The sequence below is a fragment of the Rhinopithecus roxellana genome, chromosome 14 (genome assembly GCF_007565055.1).
Source record: "Rhinopithecus roxellana isolate Shanxi Qingling chromosome 14, ASM756505v1, whole genome shotgun sequence".
In the NCBI taxonomy this organism is placed as follows: Eukaryota; Metazoa; Chordata; class Mammalia; order Primates; family Cercopithecidae; genus Rhinopithecus; species Rhinopithecus roxellana.
In genome coordinates, this window is record NC_044562.1 from 62460262 (window position 1) to 62475511 (window position 15250).

A 15250-nucleotide genomic window follows, 5' to 3' on the forward strand; every position below is an offset into this window, starting at 1 on the left:
AGAAAACCGAGGCTCAGAGAGAGTCCGTGTTATGCCAGTGAGGTGGCAAGGAACAGAAACCAGCAGAGCCAGGACCCAAAGCCAAAGGTTGTGAGAACAATGCTAAAAGATTGCCTCTCCTTTGTTAACTGAAGTTTTTTTTCCCAAAAACTGTCTATAATCAGGAAGTAGTTCCACTTATCTCTGGCCACCTCCCTTCAAACATCCTCTGTTACAAGTGTGTTCCCTTCCCTGCCCCTCAGTGGCATCCCAGGCACATTCTTCAGCTTTCTAGTCACTTGGCAAGTCCCATTTTAATACCCAAAAGCCAGTCCAGACCAAATCAAAACTTTACACTCTGGGCAAAAGCCTTGATCAGACACTTTCTGAACAACATACAAATGGCCAATAAGCAAATGAAGAGGTGCTCAACATCATTAATCATCAAGGAAATGCAAATGACACCACAAAAAAATATTCACCATTTCACATGCATTAGAATGGCTAAAAAAAAAAAAAAAAAAAAAAAAAACCCTGACAACACCAAATGTTGACAAGATCAGGGAGCAACTAGAACTTTCATACACAGTTTTGGGTGGGTAAAATGATATCTCTTTGGAAAACTGTTTGGCAGTTTCTTATAAAGCTAAATACATACCTACCAGCAATTCCATTTTTAGGTGTTTACCTAAGAAAAATGAGAACATATGTCCCCAGGAAGACTTATACAAAAACATTCATAAAAGCTTTATTCATAATAGGCAAAAAATACAAACATGCAACTGTCCATCAATATCAATGAGAAAATGGCTTAAAATTATGGTATATACATACAATCGAATACGACTCAGCAATTAAAAAAAGAATGAATTACTCCATGCTTGCAACAGTATGGATGAATGTGAACTGCATGATGCTGAGCAAAAGAAGCCAGATACAAAACAGTGGAAAATTTTGGAAAATGCAAAACTAACCCACTGTGAGAAAAATCAGCACAGTGGTTGCCTATGGGGGTTATGACTGACTGGTGGTCAATACAAGAGAAATTCCTGGCAAAATGGAAATATTCTACATCTTTATGGAGGTATTGGTTACACAGGTATAGTCCTTTGTTGAAATTCCTTCAATTGTGCTCTTAAGACTTGTGCATTTCTGTGTGTGTACCTCACAAAAGATATTGTATTAAAATATATATATGTATCTACATGCATACAATGTTTCTCTCATCCAGTTTAAAGCTCCCCCTGGCCAGGCGCGGTGGCTCAAGCCTGTAATCCCAGCACTTTGGGAGGCCGAGGCAGGCGGATCACGAGGTCAGGAGATCCAGACCATCCTGGCTAACACAGTGAAACCCCGTCTCTACTAAAAAATACAAAAATCTAGCTGGGCGAGGTGGCGGGTGCCTGTAGTCCCAGCTACTCGGGAGGCTGAGGCAGGAGAATGGTGTGAACCCGGGAGGCGGAGCTTGCAGTGAGCCGAGATACGGCCACTGCACTCCAACCTGGGCGACAGAGCGAGACTACGTCTCAAAAAAATAATAATAATAAAAATAAAAGCTCCCCCCACCTCACCCCATCCCTGTCTAAGAAGCTAGTAGAGTCTTTCCTTTTCCATTTCCTCCGTTTCTTTTTTTTTTTTTTTTTAGAGATTTGAAGTGATTTTACCTTTATTTCCTTCACTTTAAGCCAATCATGAAATTTCACAGTGATTTCTGGGGTGGGGGCAGAAGGAAGGTGGTGTTAAGAATCATCGGGGCTGTGGCACAGTCAGCCCTCAGAGGTGCAGGCAGGGTGGGCCCTTACTGGAGCAGCTGGAGGAGCACGGACTGCCCTGCCGGCAGGTAGGTGATGTTCTCAGAACGTGAGAACTGGTATGTGATGTCCTCCACGGCTTCCAGCTTGCGCAGCTCGATCAGGCCGTCCCCTGCAGTGGCCAGTGAGTTGGCAATCAGCTCAGCCGCCTTGGAGTCACCCTCAGCAGAGATGATGGCTGACTTTTTCTGCTGCTCAGCCTTTTCCACCACAAATCTGGCCCTCTCTGCTCCCTGCTGAGCCACCTGTTTGGCTTCCGCCGCTTCTGTGAACTCCTTCCCGAAGGTCAGATGTGTCAAGGACACGTCATCCAGGATGAGCCCAAAGGTGGCTGCTTGCTCTGTAAGATCGTCGCTCACCTGCCTGAAGACCAGTTCTCTCTAGGTGATTAGTTCTCCAGCATCAAAGCGAGCCACCACTGACTTGAGGATCTCGGTCGTGATGGATGGCAGCACATGCTCATCATAGGCCTCTCTGATGCTGGTGAAGATGCGAGGAAGCTGGCTAGCGACGGGTCGGAAGAGGATGTGCAGTGTGATGTTGACATTCTGTAAATCTTTGCTACCAGTGATGACTGGCACATTACGTGGTCGAGAACGGCAGTCAAAGATAATTGGTTTCTGTACCCATGGGATGAGAAATTGAGTCCCTTCCCCTACCACAATGTCCTGTACTCTACGGAACTAGTCAAAGATGACAGCTCTGTGCCCAGCATCCACATTATATAAGGCAGAGTTCACCACGCCTCCTGCAACAGCTAAGGCCAGGTCAAACTTGCCAATGGACACAAACACTTTGGCAGCCATGTTTTCTTCTGCTGGACCCTCTCACACCTGCTTCCACTCTGACCTCCATTTCCTCCTTTCCTTTCCTCTCCGATGCTACTGCGTCTTCCTCTTCATCTAGTATATTGGGACCAGGGGATGAGGGAAAGACGAAGAAAAGTTACACATGCCTTACTGAGGAAGGGACACCAAAGAAGCTTCCAGAAAGTCAGATGCTGCTTAGTGGGCATGTGAGGTGTATTAGGCCATTCTTGCACTGCTATAAAGAAATACTTGAGCCTGGGAAATTATAAGAAGAAAAGCTTAATTGGCTTACTGTTCTGCAGGCTGTACAGGAAGCATAATGCTGGGATCTACTTCTAGGGAGGCCTCAGGAAGCTTTTTACTCATGGCAGAAGGTAAACGGCAAGCAGGCACACCACACAGTGAAAGCAGGAGCAGGGATGGGAGGTGCCACACACCATTTTTTGGAGACGGAGTCTCGCTCTGTCACCCAGGCTGGAGTGCCGTGGCACCATCTCAGCTCACTGCAACCTCCGCCTCCAGGGCTCAAGTGATTCTCCTGACTCAGCTTCCCAAGTAGCTGGGACTACAAGCATGTGCCACCACGCCCATCTAATTTTTGTATTTTTAGTAGATATAGGGTTTCACCATGTTGGCCAGGCTGGTCTCGAACTCCCCTCAGGTGATCCACCCATCTTGGCCTCCCAAAGTGTTGGGATTACAGGCATGAGCCACCACACCTGGCTGCCACACACTTTTAAATATCCAGATCACCCATGAACTCGTTATCGTGAGGAAAGCACCAAGGGGATGGTGCTAAACCATTCGTGAGAGATCTACCCCCATGATCCAACCACCTCCCACCAGACCCCACCTCACCCCCAACATTGGGGATTACATTTCAACATGAGATTTCGGCACTGATAAATATCCAAACTATATCATGGGGCAAACAGTGGAGCTGACTTTACAAATCTTGTTCACGAAATCATTTTTCAGTTTGCCAAGGTTCCATTTACAATGGGGAGAGAATTTGCCCAAAATAACATCATCCACTGCAATCATCCCACACTTCAGAAAAACATATGATGGTTGGCAGCCATTGCTCCAAGGGAAACCATGATGACAGAAATGGCCAACCAGTTTCTTTCTCAGTCGCCCTCCTACCCTGATGGATTTGTCTATTCATATCAGCCATTTCAATTGCAAACATTTATGCCTGATAGTCTCATAACTTAGCATCCCAGGAGAGAGGGAGAGAGAAGAAAATGCAGAACAGAAAGTGGGTAGATGGAAGATCCCCAAAGGAAAGCTTCAGCAGAAGGTCCAGGGAAATAAAGTGGAACTGCTCCTCCATCAAAGTCATGGAGCTGTGGCTTCCCCGTCCTTCATCGGAGTCAGCTGGGGCATAGACCCACAGGAGGGAACCTTCCTGCAGCAGCTTCATTAGAAAACACGGCTCTGTTGTCCTCCCAAGGCTCTCCTCCTACCTTGCCCCCATAGGCTGGCACATGCCCAGCACCCACCCTGGGACCCAGCCTTCAACTGCAGCCACACTTCCCCTGGGATGTGTCTCCAGCCCATCTGCTTCTGTGTCATCTCTGAGGAGGAAAAGCAGCAGTAACTAATTCAACAAGATGAGCTCATAACACCCATTACCCCCACTGAATACACTGTGTAGTGCTCAACCCCCTTCTGTCTGTCAGAAGAGATTCCAGCAGCAGTCATGTAAGGAGAACAGGAGAAGGAGCTCAGGATTGCCCAAAGACTCCGGCGACTTCCAGAGACAGATGCTGTATTAGTCCGTTTTCATGCTGCTGATAAAGACATACCTGAGACTGGGCAATTTACAAAAGAAAGAGGTTTATTGGACTTACTGTTCCATGTGGCTGGGGAGGTGGAAGGTGAAAGGCACGTCTCACATGGCAGCAGCAAGAGACAGAATGAGAGCCAAGCAAAAGGGGATTCCCCTTATCAAACCACCAGCTCTTGTGAGACTTACTCACTACCCAGAGAACAGTATGAAGGAAACCGCCCCCATGATTCAGTTAGCTCCCACCGGGTCCTTCCCACAACACATGGGAATTATGGGAGCATAATTCAAGATGAGATTTGGGTGGGGACACAACCAAACCAAATCAGATATTTAACATTTCCAACCAAATGTTCAGAAGCAATGTCCTTTTCCCCCCACACACACAAAAGAGGTGACGTTTGAGTCTTGAATGCAGCCTTATTTTTATCAGTTGTTTGTTGCTGTTGTTGTTGTTGTTGCATTGCTCAGTCAGCATCATCTTTTGGTGGCTGTGGAGTCCTTATATTCACCACTGGATAGCTGGGGGCTGGAGTTCATATCCCAAACAGAACACACTGACTGCAAGGCTACCATCCTCTGCCAGGCCCTGCCCTTGAGACCACTGCTTAAACCTCAAAGACGAACTCCTCGCCAAAAATGAGGGAAGACGTCATCTACCATGCCAGTAGCTGGGAGGACTGGGTGAGAACTAGTTACTGTGCCATCCCATAGAATGCGGTCCCTGGGTCGCCTTGCCCTACCTTCAGTGTCCTGTCGGTGAGTCTGTCCAGGAATTCTTGTGGAGTGATAAAAGAAGAAACACTTCTCCTTGCCTCGAAAGGAGCATGGCACACGTTCTCTGCTTACTGAACGAATGAAAAGGTCAGTGATAACTTGTGGAAAATGCCTAGAACAGAACCTGCCTCAGAGAAGGTGCTTAACAAATAAAACCAGTTGGAAGGGGCAGTGGAGGGGTGTGTGACTGACAGTTGGGAAGCCACATGAAGCAATGAGACCTCTGCTTTGCCACTTCCTGGCCACATGGCCTTATGCATGTCACTGGCATTTTAAGCCTCAGTTTCCCCAACTGTAAATTCTACCTACAATGCAAAGTCGTTGCAGGGACTAAAGATAAATAGTTGTTAAAAAAAAAAAAAAAAAAAGACCAAGTACTGGGGAATCCAAAAGACCTTTCAGTTCAGAACCAGGAGGCAGAGAAGCAGCATTTCCAGGGCTTTAAATAAAGAGGGTGATCAGGAGGCAGACGAGACGAGAGAATGGAAGCCTGGACAGGCTCTGGCTGAGAAGAGGCATCTGGGCAGAGCGTGCAGGGAGCATGGAGGTTTGGCATGCATGTGAGACAGGTGGGAGCAGGTGGGTGAGACAGTTGGGTAAAGGAAGGAGCAAACAGTGGGAGAGCCCAGGCTGAGGCCTTCAGGCCTTGTGCCCTGGGAGGGGACTAGAAAAAGCCAGTGCTTTGGGAAGGTGCTAGAGGGTGGACAGGAGGGTGTGCAGGGAGTGGCCAAAGTCCCACATCCCCCCATCCTGTAGACATGAATTGGAATGACATTGATCCAGCAGTCCCTGATGGGTTCATCTCTATTAACTCCTGCCTTTGGGCTTAAGTTACTTTTTCTTTCTGCTGTCAATCCTAGGCCCCTGTAACAGCCTGTCATTGTAGTCATTATCAAAGACAAAGATGAGGGACCCAGAGATGAATGTGTTTGTCCAAGGTGCTTCATATCAGAAGCTGCTGAGACAACATGATGTCTCCTTAATCTTTGCAAGATAAAGACAAAGTTGTTCTGACATCCTCAGATGGGAATTCTACCCTTAGATCCCAACAGTGACTGTTCTACCCTGACCCCAGGCCTTTCTGACTTTTGCCTATCAGGATAGCAGGAAACCCACTCACAAAATCTTGCCTTGGAGTAAAAGGCTCAGCCAAGGCTGGGTCCCACACATAGGCCTGCAAAGCTTCAGGGATGCTTTCCCTACTGAGCTATTTCTTCTTCCACTGGTGACATTGACACAGAGAAGGCAATGAAATGACAAACTATGCTTTCCCCACTGGGCCATTTCTTCCACTGGTGACACTGATAGGAGGGATTGAAATGATAGTGTTTCAAGGATGGGCCTGGGTCCTGGGGTCAGGTCTGTTATCACTGAGTAGCTCCCAGCCAGCCCAGCCCTCTCCTCTCCTCACCTTCTCATGGGCATTGCCATACATACGTTCCAAAATGTTGCCTATACCTAAACAGATCAATGGAAATTTCAAGCGTATTCTGGGAACCTGGAAAGCCAAAGGGATATTCTTAGAATCCATGAGCTGTTGCTGGAGCAGGTAGGGAGGGTTTTGTTATTAATAACCCCTGTTATGGTTCTTGTATCAAACTGCACCTTGACTTATTTTGGAAAACTTGAAAAATACATGCAGGCAAAAAGGAAACAGAAGCTCCCACTATGCCCACCATCCAGCGATAAACACACATTGCCCTCTAAATTTCTAGGTTTTTTGGCAGGGCACAATGGCTCATGCCTATAATCTCAACACTTTGAGAGGCCAAGGCAGGAAGATCACTTAAGCTCAGGAGCTTCGGAGCAGCCTGGGAAACATAGCAAGACCCCGTCAATACAAAAATAAAACAAAAAAAAAATTCAGCTGAGCATGGGGGCACTTGGCTATAGTCTCAGCTACTTGGGAGACTGAGGCAGGAGGACTGCTGGAGCCCAGAAGTTCAAGGCTGCAGTGAGCCGTGATCATGCCACTGCACTCGAGGCGAGATGATAGAGCAAGATCCTGTCTCTTAAAAAATTAAAATTAAAATCAATTAAAAACTGAAATGAAAAATTTCTGGTATTCTTTTTTTTTGAGATGGAATCTCACTCTGTCACCCAGGCTGGAGTGCAGTTGTGCAATCTCAGCTCACTGCAAGCTCCGCCTCCCAGGTTCACACTATTCTCCTGCCTCAGCCTCCCAAGCAGCTGGGACTACAGGCGCCTGCCACAACTCCCAGCTAAGTTTTTGTATTTTTGGTAAAGCTGGGGTTTCACTGTGTTAGCGAGGATGGTCTCGATCTCCCGACCTCGTGATCCGCCTGCCCTGGCCTCCCAAAGTGCTGGGATTACAGGCGTGAGCCACAGCGCCCGGCCAATTTCTGGTATTCTTCATATACTCATAGATATATTTATGCTTTGTCAAAATGGGACTGTACAGTGGTGCTATTTTGTAACCTGATCTGTTCACATATCCACTGCAAATATATTTTCATGCCATTAAATAGGCTCTCACACCTTCACTTTTAATGACTGCCACTGTGTGCAAGCAGAGACATGCCCCAGTCAATTTCTTGTGTTGTTTCTTCCCCATGCTTGTGGTTCTGCAACTTAAACCATTGCCCACTCTAAAAAAGTGCCAAGGTTTAGCCAATTAGAAGCTCTTCATTAAAAACGAAAAGGGCATCTGCAGCCCTCCAGAGGGTGGGCCAGCGTCCTCATTCCTCTGAAAGGTATCTGTGTTGCAAATAGCAGCCTGGCCATTAGCCAGCTAGGCTGTGCATGTGGAAAAGCCTGGCCATTAGCCAGCTACAGGCTGTGCACGTGGAAAAGGGGACTGGGCGCATTTCCCTGTGGACTTCTTTAGAGACGTTGAGCTGCTTAAAAAATTTTTTTCTTTAAAAAGAAGAAAATGTTTTGTAATTGTTTGCAAGTGCTCACAGGCTCAGTGGCAAAACGAGATGGAACCCTTGATTTCTAACCTCCTGCTGCACTGTTCAAAACTCCTCCCAGAGAAGCAAGTAGGAAGCAAAGTAAAGCACTCTACTGTAAAATTTGCATCCTCCCTTAGCCAATCCTGGTCCCAAAGGACTCCACATCAAACTGTACTTGTTTGTAAAGATCTTTCACTCAAGACCACTTCTCAAGACACTGCTGATGTAGAAATGAGACAGTCCAAAGGGAGAATTTAAAATATTGAGAGCCTCTAGGTAAAAATATAAATGGATTTAAGGGCAGCCGGGAAACCCTCAGTGGATGATCTTGTTCAGAGCTCCAGTTAGGTAAATATAGTAGAAAAGCAGCGGCAAAGAAAAGCTGAAAGGTGTTAATTAATGGAATGTGTTTGTTCAACACGCTTTTAGGGAATACCAATAGTGTGGTAGGCACTGGGAATCAGAGATAAACAAAGCCTCCATTTCTACACCCAAGGAGTTCAAGGTGCTATTTTTTTCTTTTCTTTTTTTTTTTTTTTTTTTTTTTTTGGATAGATTCTCGCTCTGTCGTCCCCAGGTTGGAGTTTAGGGGCACAATCTTGGCTCACTCCAACCTCCACCTCCCGGGTTTAAGTGATTCTCCTGCCTCAGCCTCCCGAGTAACTGGGATTACAGGCATCCACCACTACGCCCAGCTAATTTTGTGTTTTTAGTAGAGATGGGTTTTCACCATGTTGGCCAGGCTGGTATCAAACTCCTGACCTCAGGTGATCCACTCACCTCAGCCTCCCAAAGTGCTGGGATTACAGGCATGAGCCATCGTGCCTGGCCCAACAAATATTTGAAATATGGGGTGACCAATGTGGTGCCTGGGCACATAGTGCAAGGCATGTGACAATACAGAGGTGTGACCCCTCTTCCTCTACCTGGTGGCACAGGAAGGCTTCTAAAAGGAAGGAAAGATGGGACTGTGTGGGCCATCGCGTGCAGCGGGGCAATCTGGAAGAAGCAAGCAGAGGGCATGGGGGCATGGCACGGCAGCGTATGCACTCAGCACCATACCTGGTCAGGTAGAATTGAAGCACGGAGAGGCGGCACCTCAGGAGGTGAACACGGTGAGGCCCCCAGGAGCTGGATCATGATGTGTCCTGGGTCTTGAGGAGAGCAGTGTGGGCTTCGCCCAGCAGGCAGAGGGAGTGGTGGGGTTGTCGGCAGGCACATATTTGCTTCGCACTGGAAAGGTTCCTTCCAGATAGTATGCAGCTTGCTAGATTGCAGCAAGGGGCAAATAAAGAGACTCATAAGGATTCAGAGAAACCATGTGGCCTCAACAAAGGACAGTGACAGTGGGAGTGGAGGGGGGAAGCAGTTCAGGTGATGAGATGGACCCAGCACGGCTCAGTGACCAGTTGAAATGGGGCAGGGAAATAGAAGGGCATGAAAATGGCAAGGAGCAAGTCATCTAGAGCAAGACCCCAAAGAGGCCAAAGAGGACTAACTCTGGGTCAAGATGATCGAGAGGGAGTGCCTTCTTTAGGCATGAGGAAGAGGGAGGCAACAGCAGTTGTCAAAACAGATTCTAATCAGTGTTGAAACAGATGTGTTTGCAGAAGGCAGGCAGGTGAGGGAGTTCCTGGGAGCTGCACCTTGAATGAAGCCAGTGCAGACAGCTAAGAGGGAGGAAGGCGGAAAGAGGGCAGAAGCTCCAGGACCAAGGTCAACACTAGGAGTGGCTAGTGAAGAGCAAGGCATGAGGAGGCGGCCTTAACACTGAAAGGTATCAGTTAACTGAGGCCCAGCTGAGACTAAGTCCAGCTCCATGAATGCTACGTCCTCCAACAGGGCTCAGCAGACCGGCAGAGAAAAGGAGGGGGGTGAAGAATGGACGCTGGCTTGAAGATTCGGCCATTTGAGTAGGGGATGGCCATGGTCCCCTCCATTCAAGGGAACTGAGGTTGTAGATGAAGAGGTGACCACAGTGCTGCCCAGGAAAGGAACTGAAGCCAGGAAGGGTAGAGAGAAACAAGAAGTCCAGGGCCGGGCCGGGCGCGGTGGCTCAAGCCTGTAATCTCAGCACTTTGGGAGGCCGAGACGGGCGGATCACGAGGTCAGGAGATCGAGACCATCCTGGCTAACACAGTGAAACCCCGTCTCTACTAAAAATACAAAAACTAGCCGGGCGAGGTGGCGGACGCCTGTAGTCCCAGCTACTCGGGAGGCTGAGGCAGGAGAATGGCGTGAACCCAGGAGGCGGAGCTTGCAGTGAGCTGAGATCTGGCCACTGCACTCTAGTCCTGGCGACAGAGCGAGACTCCACTTCAAAAAAAAAAAAAAGAAGAAGTCCAGGGCTTCGGTCTCTATAGAGCAAAGATGGCAAGTAGGACCAACAGGCGTTGGGGAGCTGGGGCTGTAGTCTGAAGTTGGCATGTTTGCAGACTTCCAAGGCGGGAGCGGCCTTATCGATGGCAAGTGACTGTGGGAGCAGGTGGCTGAAGTTGGGGGTGGACTTGTGTTTTTCAGTGTCCGTGAAGGACAAGGACCAGCGGAGGGAGGAGGGTCTGTATGAGTGTCTTCCCGCTTCCAGGCTGGAGCACACTTCTCACTAGGCATCTGAGCCCAGGCTGAGCTGTTTAGCGTGCCCCCAGGGGATGGGAGAGGCTCTGAGGAAGCGTTGGTGCCTGGAGTAGAGGAGAGTCATGCTCCTGGAGGCAGCAGAAGAAAGACACTCATCTCTGGGGGAGACCACAGGCTCCCATAGGGGTCTAGAAGCTCCTAGAGACCACTGGGGAATTCGGGTGCAGCCAATATCCAGTCTCTTCAAGAAGCACAGGTAGGCTCACAACAGGGCACGGTTGTGCTTCCCACCTAATGCTCCCCGGACTGTCAGAGGACAGAGCGGTGCCAGGCTGAGTCAGTGTCCTGAGGGATGGGGAAAGTCCCTTCCTGGTGCAAGGCAAGGCTTGCCTCACACCCTCACAAAGCTGAGCGGTTTCCAGAAGGGCTAGATGGGGGCCGAGAAAGAATCTGACCCCCAAGGGCCTCTCCCTAGAACTGTGACGGCCAAACGCTTAACCTCCGGGTGTGACAAACAGCCCAGGTAACCAGTGCGTGGAGCACTGTCATTTGAACCACATCACCCTCCCAGAAAGCTCCAAGAAGTTAAAATGTCCTTATAAATTGTAACTCTGCACGTGGATTCTTATGACATGTCCTTGGCTATTTCCACCACTCGGGAACTGGTGTTGCCATAATCTCGCTCTTTTTTGTTGTTGTTGTTGTTGTTTTTGTTGTTGTTTTTTCCAGCTTAGTTTGAATTTCCGACGCCTTGTATGGGAGAACGGAGCATGTCTTTTCATTCAGGGATCACTTGATATTTTGGAGCAGCAGGCCGGGGGTGGAAGGGTGCGGGCGTCCTGCGGGGCGCCCAAGTGATGGGCCCTGGCCTCCTACAGGTGCGCACAGGCGCTGCTGGAGCACGGGGCCTCGCTGCAGCGCGTGGGCGGCAAGGGCCGGGACACGCCGCTGCACGTGGCGGCGCAGCGCGGCCTGGACGAGCACGCGCGCCTCTACCTGGACCGCGGGGCGTACGTGGACACGAGGAACGGCTGCGGGGAGACGGCCCTAAGCGCGGCCTGCGGGGCGGCGCGGAGACCCGACGAGCACGGGCGCTGCCTGCGCCTGTGCGCGCTGCTGCTGCGGCACGGGGCGGAGGCGGACGCGCGCGACGAGGACGAGCGCAGCCCACTGCACAAGGCCTGCGGCCACGCGAGCCACAGCCTGGCGCGCCTCCTGCTGCGGCACGGCGCCGACGCGGGCGCGCTCGACTATGGCGGGGCCTCGCCGCTGGCCCGCGTGCTGCAGACCGCAGCCTGCGCGCTCCAGGCTGCACCGCAGCGCACGGTGCAGGCGCTGCTCAACCACGGCTCGCCCACTGTGTGGCCCGACGCCTTCCCCAAGGTAAGGCAAGATCCGGCCGGGCTGGCACGTGCCCTGGAGTTTTGCCACTTAGTGACCGGCCTGGGAGCTGGGTTGCATGCGGTGCTCTCAAACTGTAATGGCCCAGGCACCCCTGGGGACTTGTGAAAATGCAGAATCTGCTCAGTGGGTCTGGGGTGGGAGAGCCTGCATTGCTAACAAGCTCCCGGGTGTGGCCGAGACTGCTGGTCCTGGGACCCCATTTTGAGGAGCGGGAACCTAGAAGCCTTCTGATTGGAGCCACTGGGGAATTAAGGGGTTGCATGTCAAGAATGCATCCTTTCAAAGTAGTCACCTGGGGACGGACGCCAGGCACTTATTTCGATGATGCAGTCAGAGCTCAAAATATTTTGGCAGCTCGTCTTTAGGTATAATTTTCAGAACGATGAAAATCAGTCTCTTGCCGCATCTGGCATTTGATCTGAAACGAAATTACCCAATCTGATCATCCACCTTGTTAATGAGAGCGCTTCGTACATTTGCAGACTTCTCTCATTCGGTCCTCACCACATTGCAGTGAAACACGAGAGGCAGGTGATATTCTCCCTCTACCTGGGGTTCGGCCAGGTAAAGTGCCCTGCCCAGGTCATTGCAGTGTTGGGACCTCACCCCCATTCTGGCTCACCCTTGCTGCAGACTTGACTCTGAACAACTCATCCTTGTTCCACCCGTCAGATCTACCCTGAAATAATAATAATAATAATGATAGGCCGGGCGCTGTGGCTCACACCTGTAATCCCAGCACTTTGGGAGGCCGAGGCGGGCGGATTACGAGGTCAGGAGATCAAGACCGTCCTAGCTAACACAGTGAAACCCCGTCTCTAATAAAGAATACAAAAAACTAGCCAGGCGAGGTGGCGGGCGCCTGTAGTCCCAGCTACTCAGGAGGCTGAGGCAGGAGAATGGCGTGAACCCGGGAGGCGGAGCTTGCAGTGAGCCGAGATTGCGCCACTGCACTCCAGCCTGGGCGACAGAGCAAGACTCCGTATCAAAAAAAAAAAAAAAAAGAAAGAAAGAAAGAAAAAAGAAATAATAATGATAAAGAATAAAGATTTCTCACCTCAGACAATACCCAAAAGACTGAAAATGTTTCCAAAATATTGGTTGGAGTAAGAGGTTGTCCTCCCCAAACGACTTCATTGAAGGGGTCATTCCATTAGATGTAAAACCCGGGTATTTTTAATTTAAAAATTATCTCCGGGCCTGGCTAACACAGTGAAACCCCGTCTCTACTAAAAAAATACAAAAAGCTAGCCGGGCGAGGTGGCGGGCGCCTGTAGTCCCAGCTACTCGGGAGGCTGAGGCAGGAGAATGGCCTGAACCCGGGAGGCGGAGCTTGCAGTGAGCCGAGATCCGGCCACTGCACTCCAGCCGGGGCGACAGAGCGAGACTCCGTCTCAAAAAAAAAAAAAAAAATTATCTCCATCAACCAAGACTCATCACTCATAGGCATAAGACATATTTTGGCTTGATTAGTTTTGAACAAATAGCTGAAAAGCTAATGTGCAAAAGGACAGTGTTCTCAGTGGTCTGAACCATCAAGAAGTGAGATTCACACATTTCTCTCAAATGCTAACTTTCCATTATAGGTGCGTTCAGAGTAAAGACTCTATCTAGGAAAAGTTAGAAAATCCCCCAAGACAACTCCCCTAGTGTTTCCTTACTTGAGAAACAGGATGGCACTTTCCGGATGCTATCTCACCCCCTCTATGGGTAATTGTCTTGTGGTGGTCCACTAAGGCAGTGATTTCAATATGGTGGACTCCTGAAAGGGAAGAAATGCTAGCATTTTTATGTTCTGTGACAGCTACCTTTTATTTTTATTATTTAAATTTTAATGTTTCCCATCATTAGCAGGCTTAGTTCATCAACTTATAACATGGAAACAAGACTCACCCACTGCCCTTCCCATGCACGTTACGTCTGCATTAAACCAACACACACTTCAACCCTTGTCATATGAAACTGCATAAAGAATGAAAAGAGGCCAGGCATGGCGACTCACACCTGTAATCCCAGCACTTTGGGAGGCTGAGGCAAGAGGACCACTTGAGTCCAGGAGTTCAAGACCAGCCTGGGCAACATAGCAAGACCCTATCTCTACAAAAAATTTTTTTCAAAAATTAGCTGGGCCTGTTGGCATGCGCCTGTAGTCCCAGCTACTCAAGAGGCTGAGGCAGGAGTATTACCTAAATCCAGGATGTGGAGGCTGCAGTGAGCTGTGATAGCAACACTGCACTCCAGCCTGGGTGATAGAGCAAGACCCTGTCTCCAAAAAAAAGGAATGAAAAGAGAAAACAAACTTTACAGGATGGGCCACAAGGGTAAAATATCTGGGGCAGTTTTTTTTTCTGACTTATTTCTCCAGGACAGAATGGGGCAATTTATTTTAAAGAAAAAGAAAGGAGTCAGTATATTTCAGTGGTGACTACAAGTAATCCTTTGTTAGCTTGAAGTTATTTCAATGTGAGTGATCTCTGACCAGGCTTTCAAGTCCTAGGGGCAGCCCCACAGGCACCATTTCTTGGAACAGGACCTCTGACCCCTGGACTCTGTTCCCAAGGCTGTAGGAATTACCCTGCCTTGACTAGAGATATAGGACAAAGCACAGTGCCTCCTCTCCGGGTGTTCAGGGGCCCTGTTCTGGGATGGGATCACCAATACTATGTCAGCCACACAGGAATGGGGTAGTCAGTGATACAACTCATCCTCCATTCAGGTTGGGGGTAGGTTTAGATTGGGGGGACAGTTTGTTCTGGAGAAATCTTAATACCTTGAGGCTTTCACCAAAAAGCATTGCCCACCACTGCCTCCCTGAACATAGCGCCTGCAAGTGCAGACCTTCCATCAGTGTTTGCTGAATGAATGAAGGGATTCCAGCCACTCCAGGCTTATGGCCTGCACTAAATCTTTGTAAATAAGGATTCCACCTCTTTGCACGGGGATTCCCCCAAACCTCCAGTGGGTACCCCTACACCTGGCCAGGAGTGGGTGGCAGATGGGGACACATTCACCATGCTGAGAATCCCCTAAGCAAAGGCAGCAGTGCCTGTAATGTTCTAGCCTTGTCCCCACAACCGAAGCAAAACACTCTGGAAAGCTAGAGGCAGCCTCTTCCTCCACCCAGTCTCCCTGCAATCGCTCCTCCAGGGACGGCATCTAATCATGTGCGACATCAAAGCAACAGACCCA

The 15250-nt window shown here is 49.4% G+C and overlaps 1 protein-coding gene and 1 pseudogene across 3 annotated transcripts in view; one reads left to right on the forward strand and one right to left on the reverse strand.

Moving 5' to 3' along the window:
* ASB18 (ankyrin repeat and SOCS box containing 18) overlaps nt 1-15250 on the forward strand; it is a 73451-nt gene that overhangs the window by 39112 nt on the left and 19089 nt on the right. For all 3 annotated transcript variants that reach the window (XM_010364394.2, XM_030917013.1, XM_030917012.1), the window contains one exon: nt 11536-12040. In XM_010364394.2, the coding sequence (XP_010362696.1) occupies nt 11536-12040 (505 nt within the window). The remainder of the gene's footprint in view (nt 1-11535; nt 12041-15250) is intronic.
* The window catches only part of LOC104663269, a 60649-nt pseudogene continuing 47026 nt past the window's right edge, over nt 1628-15250 (reverse strand).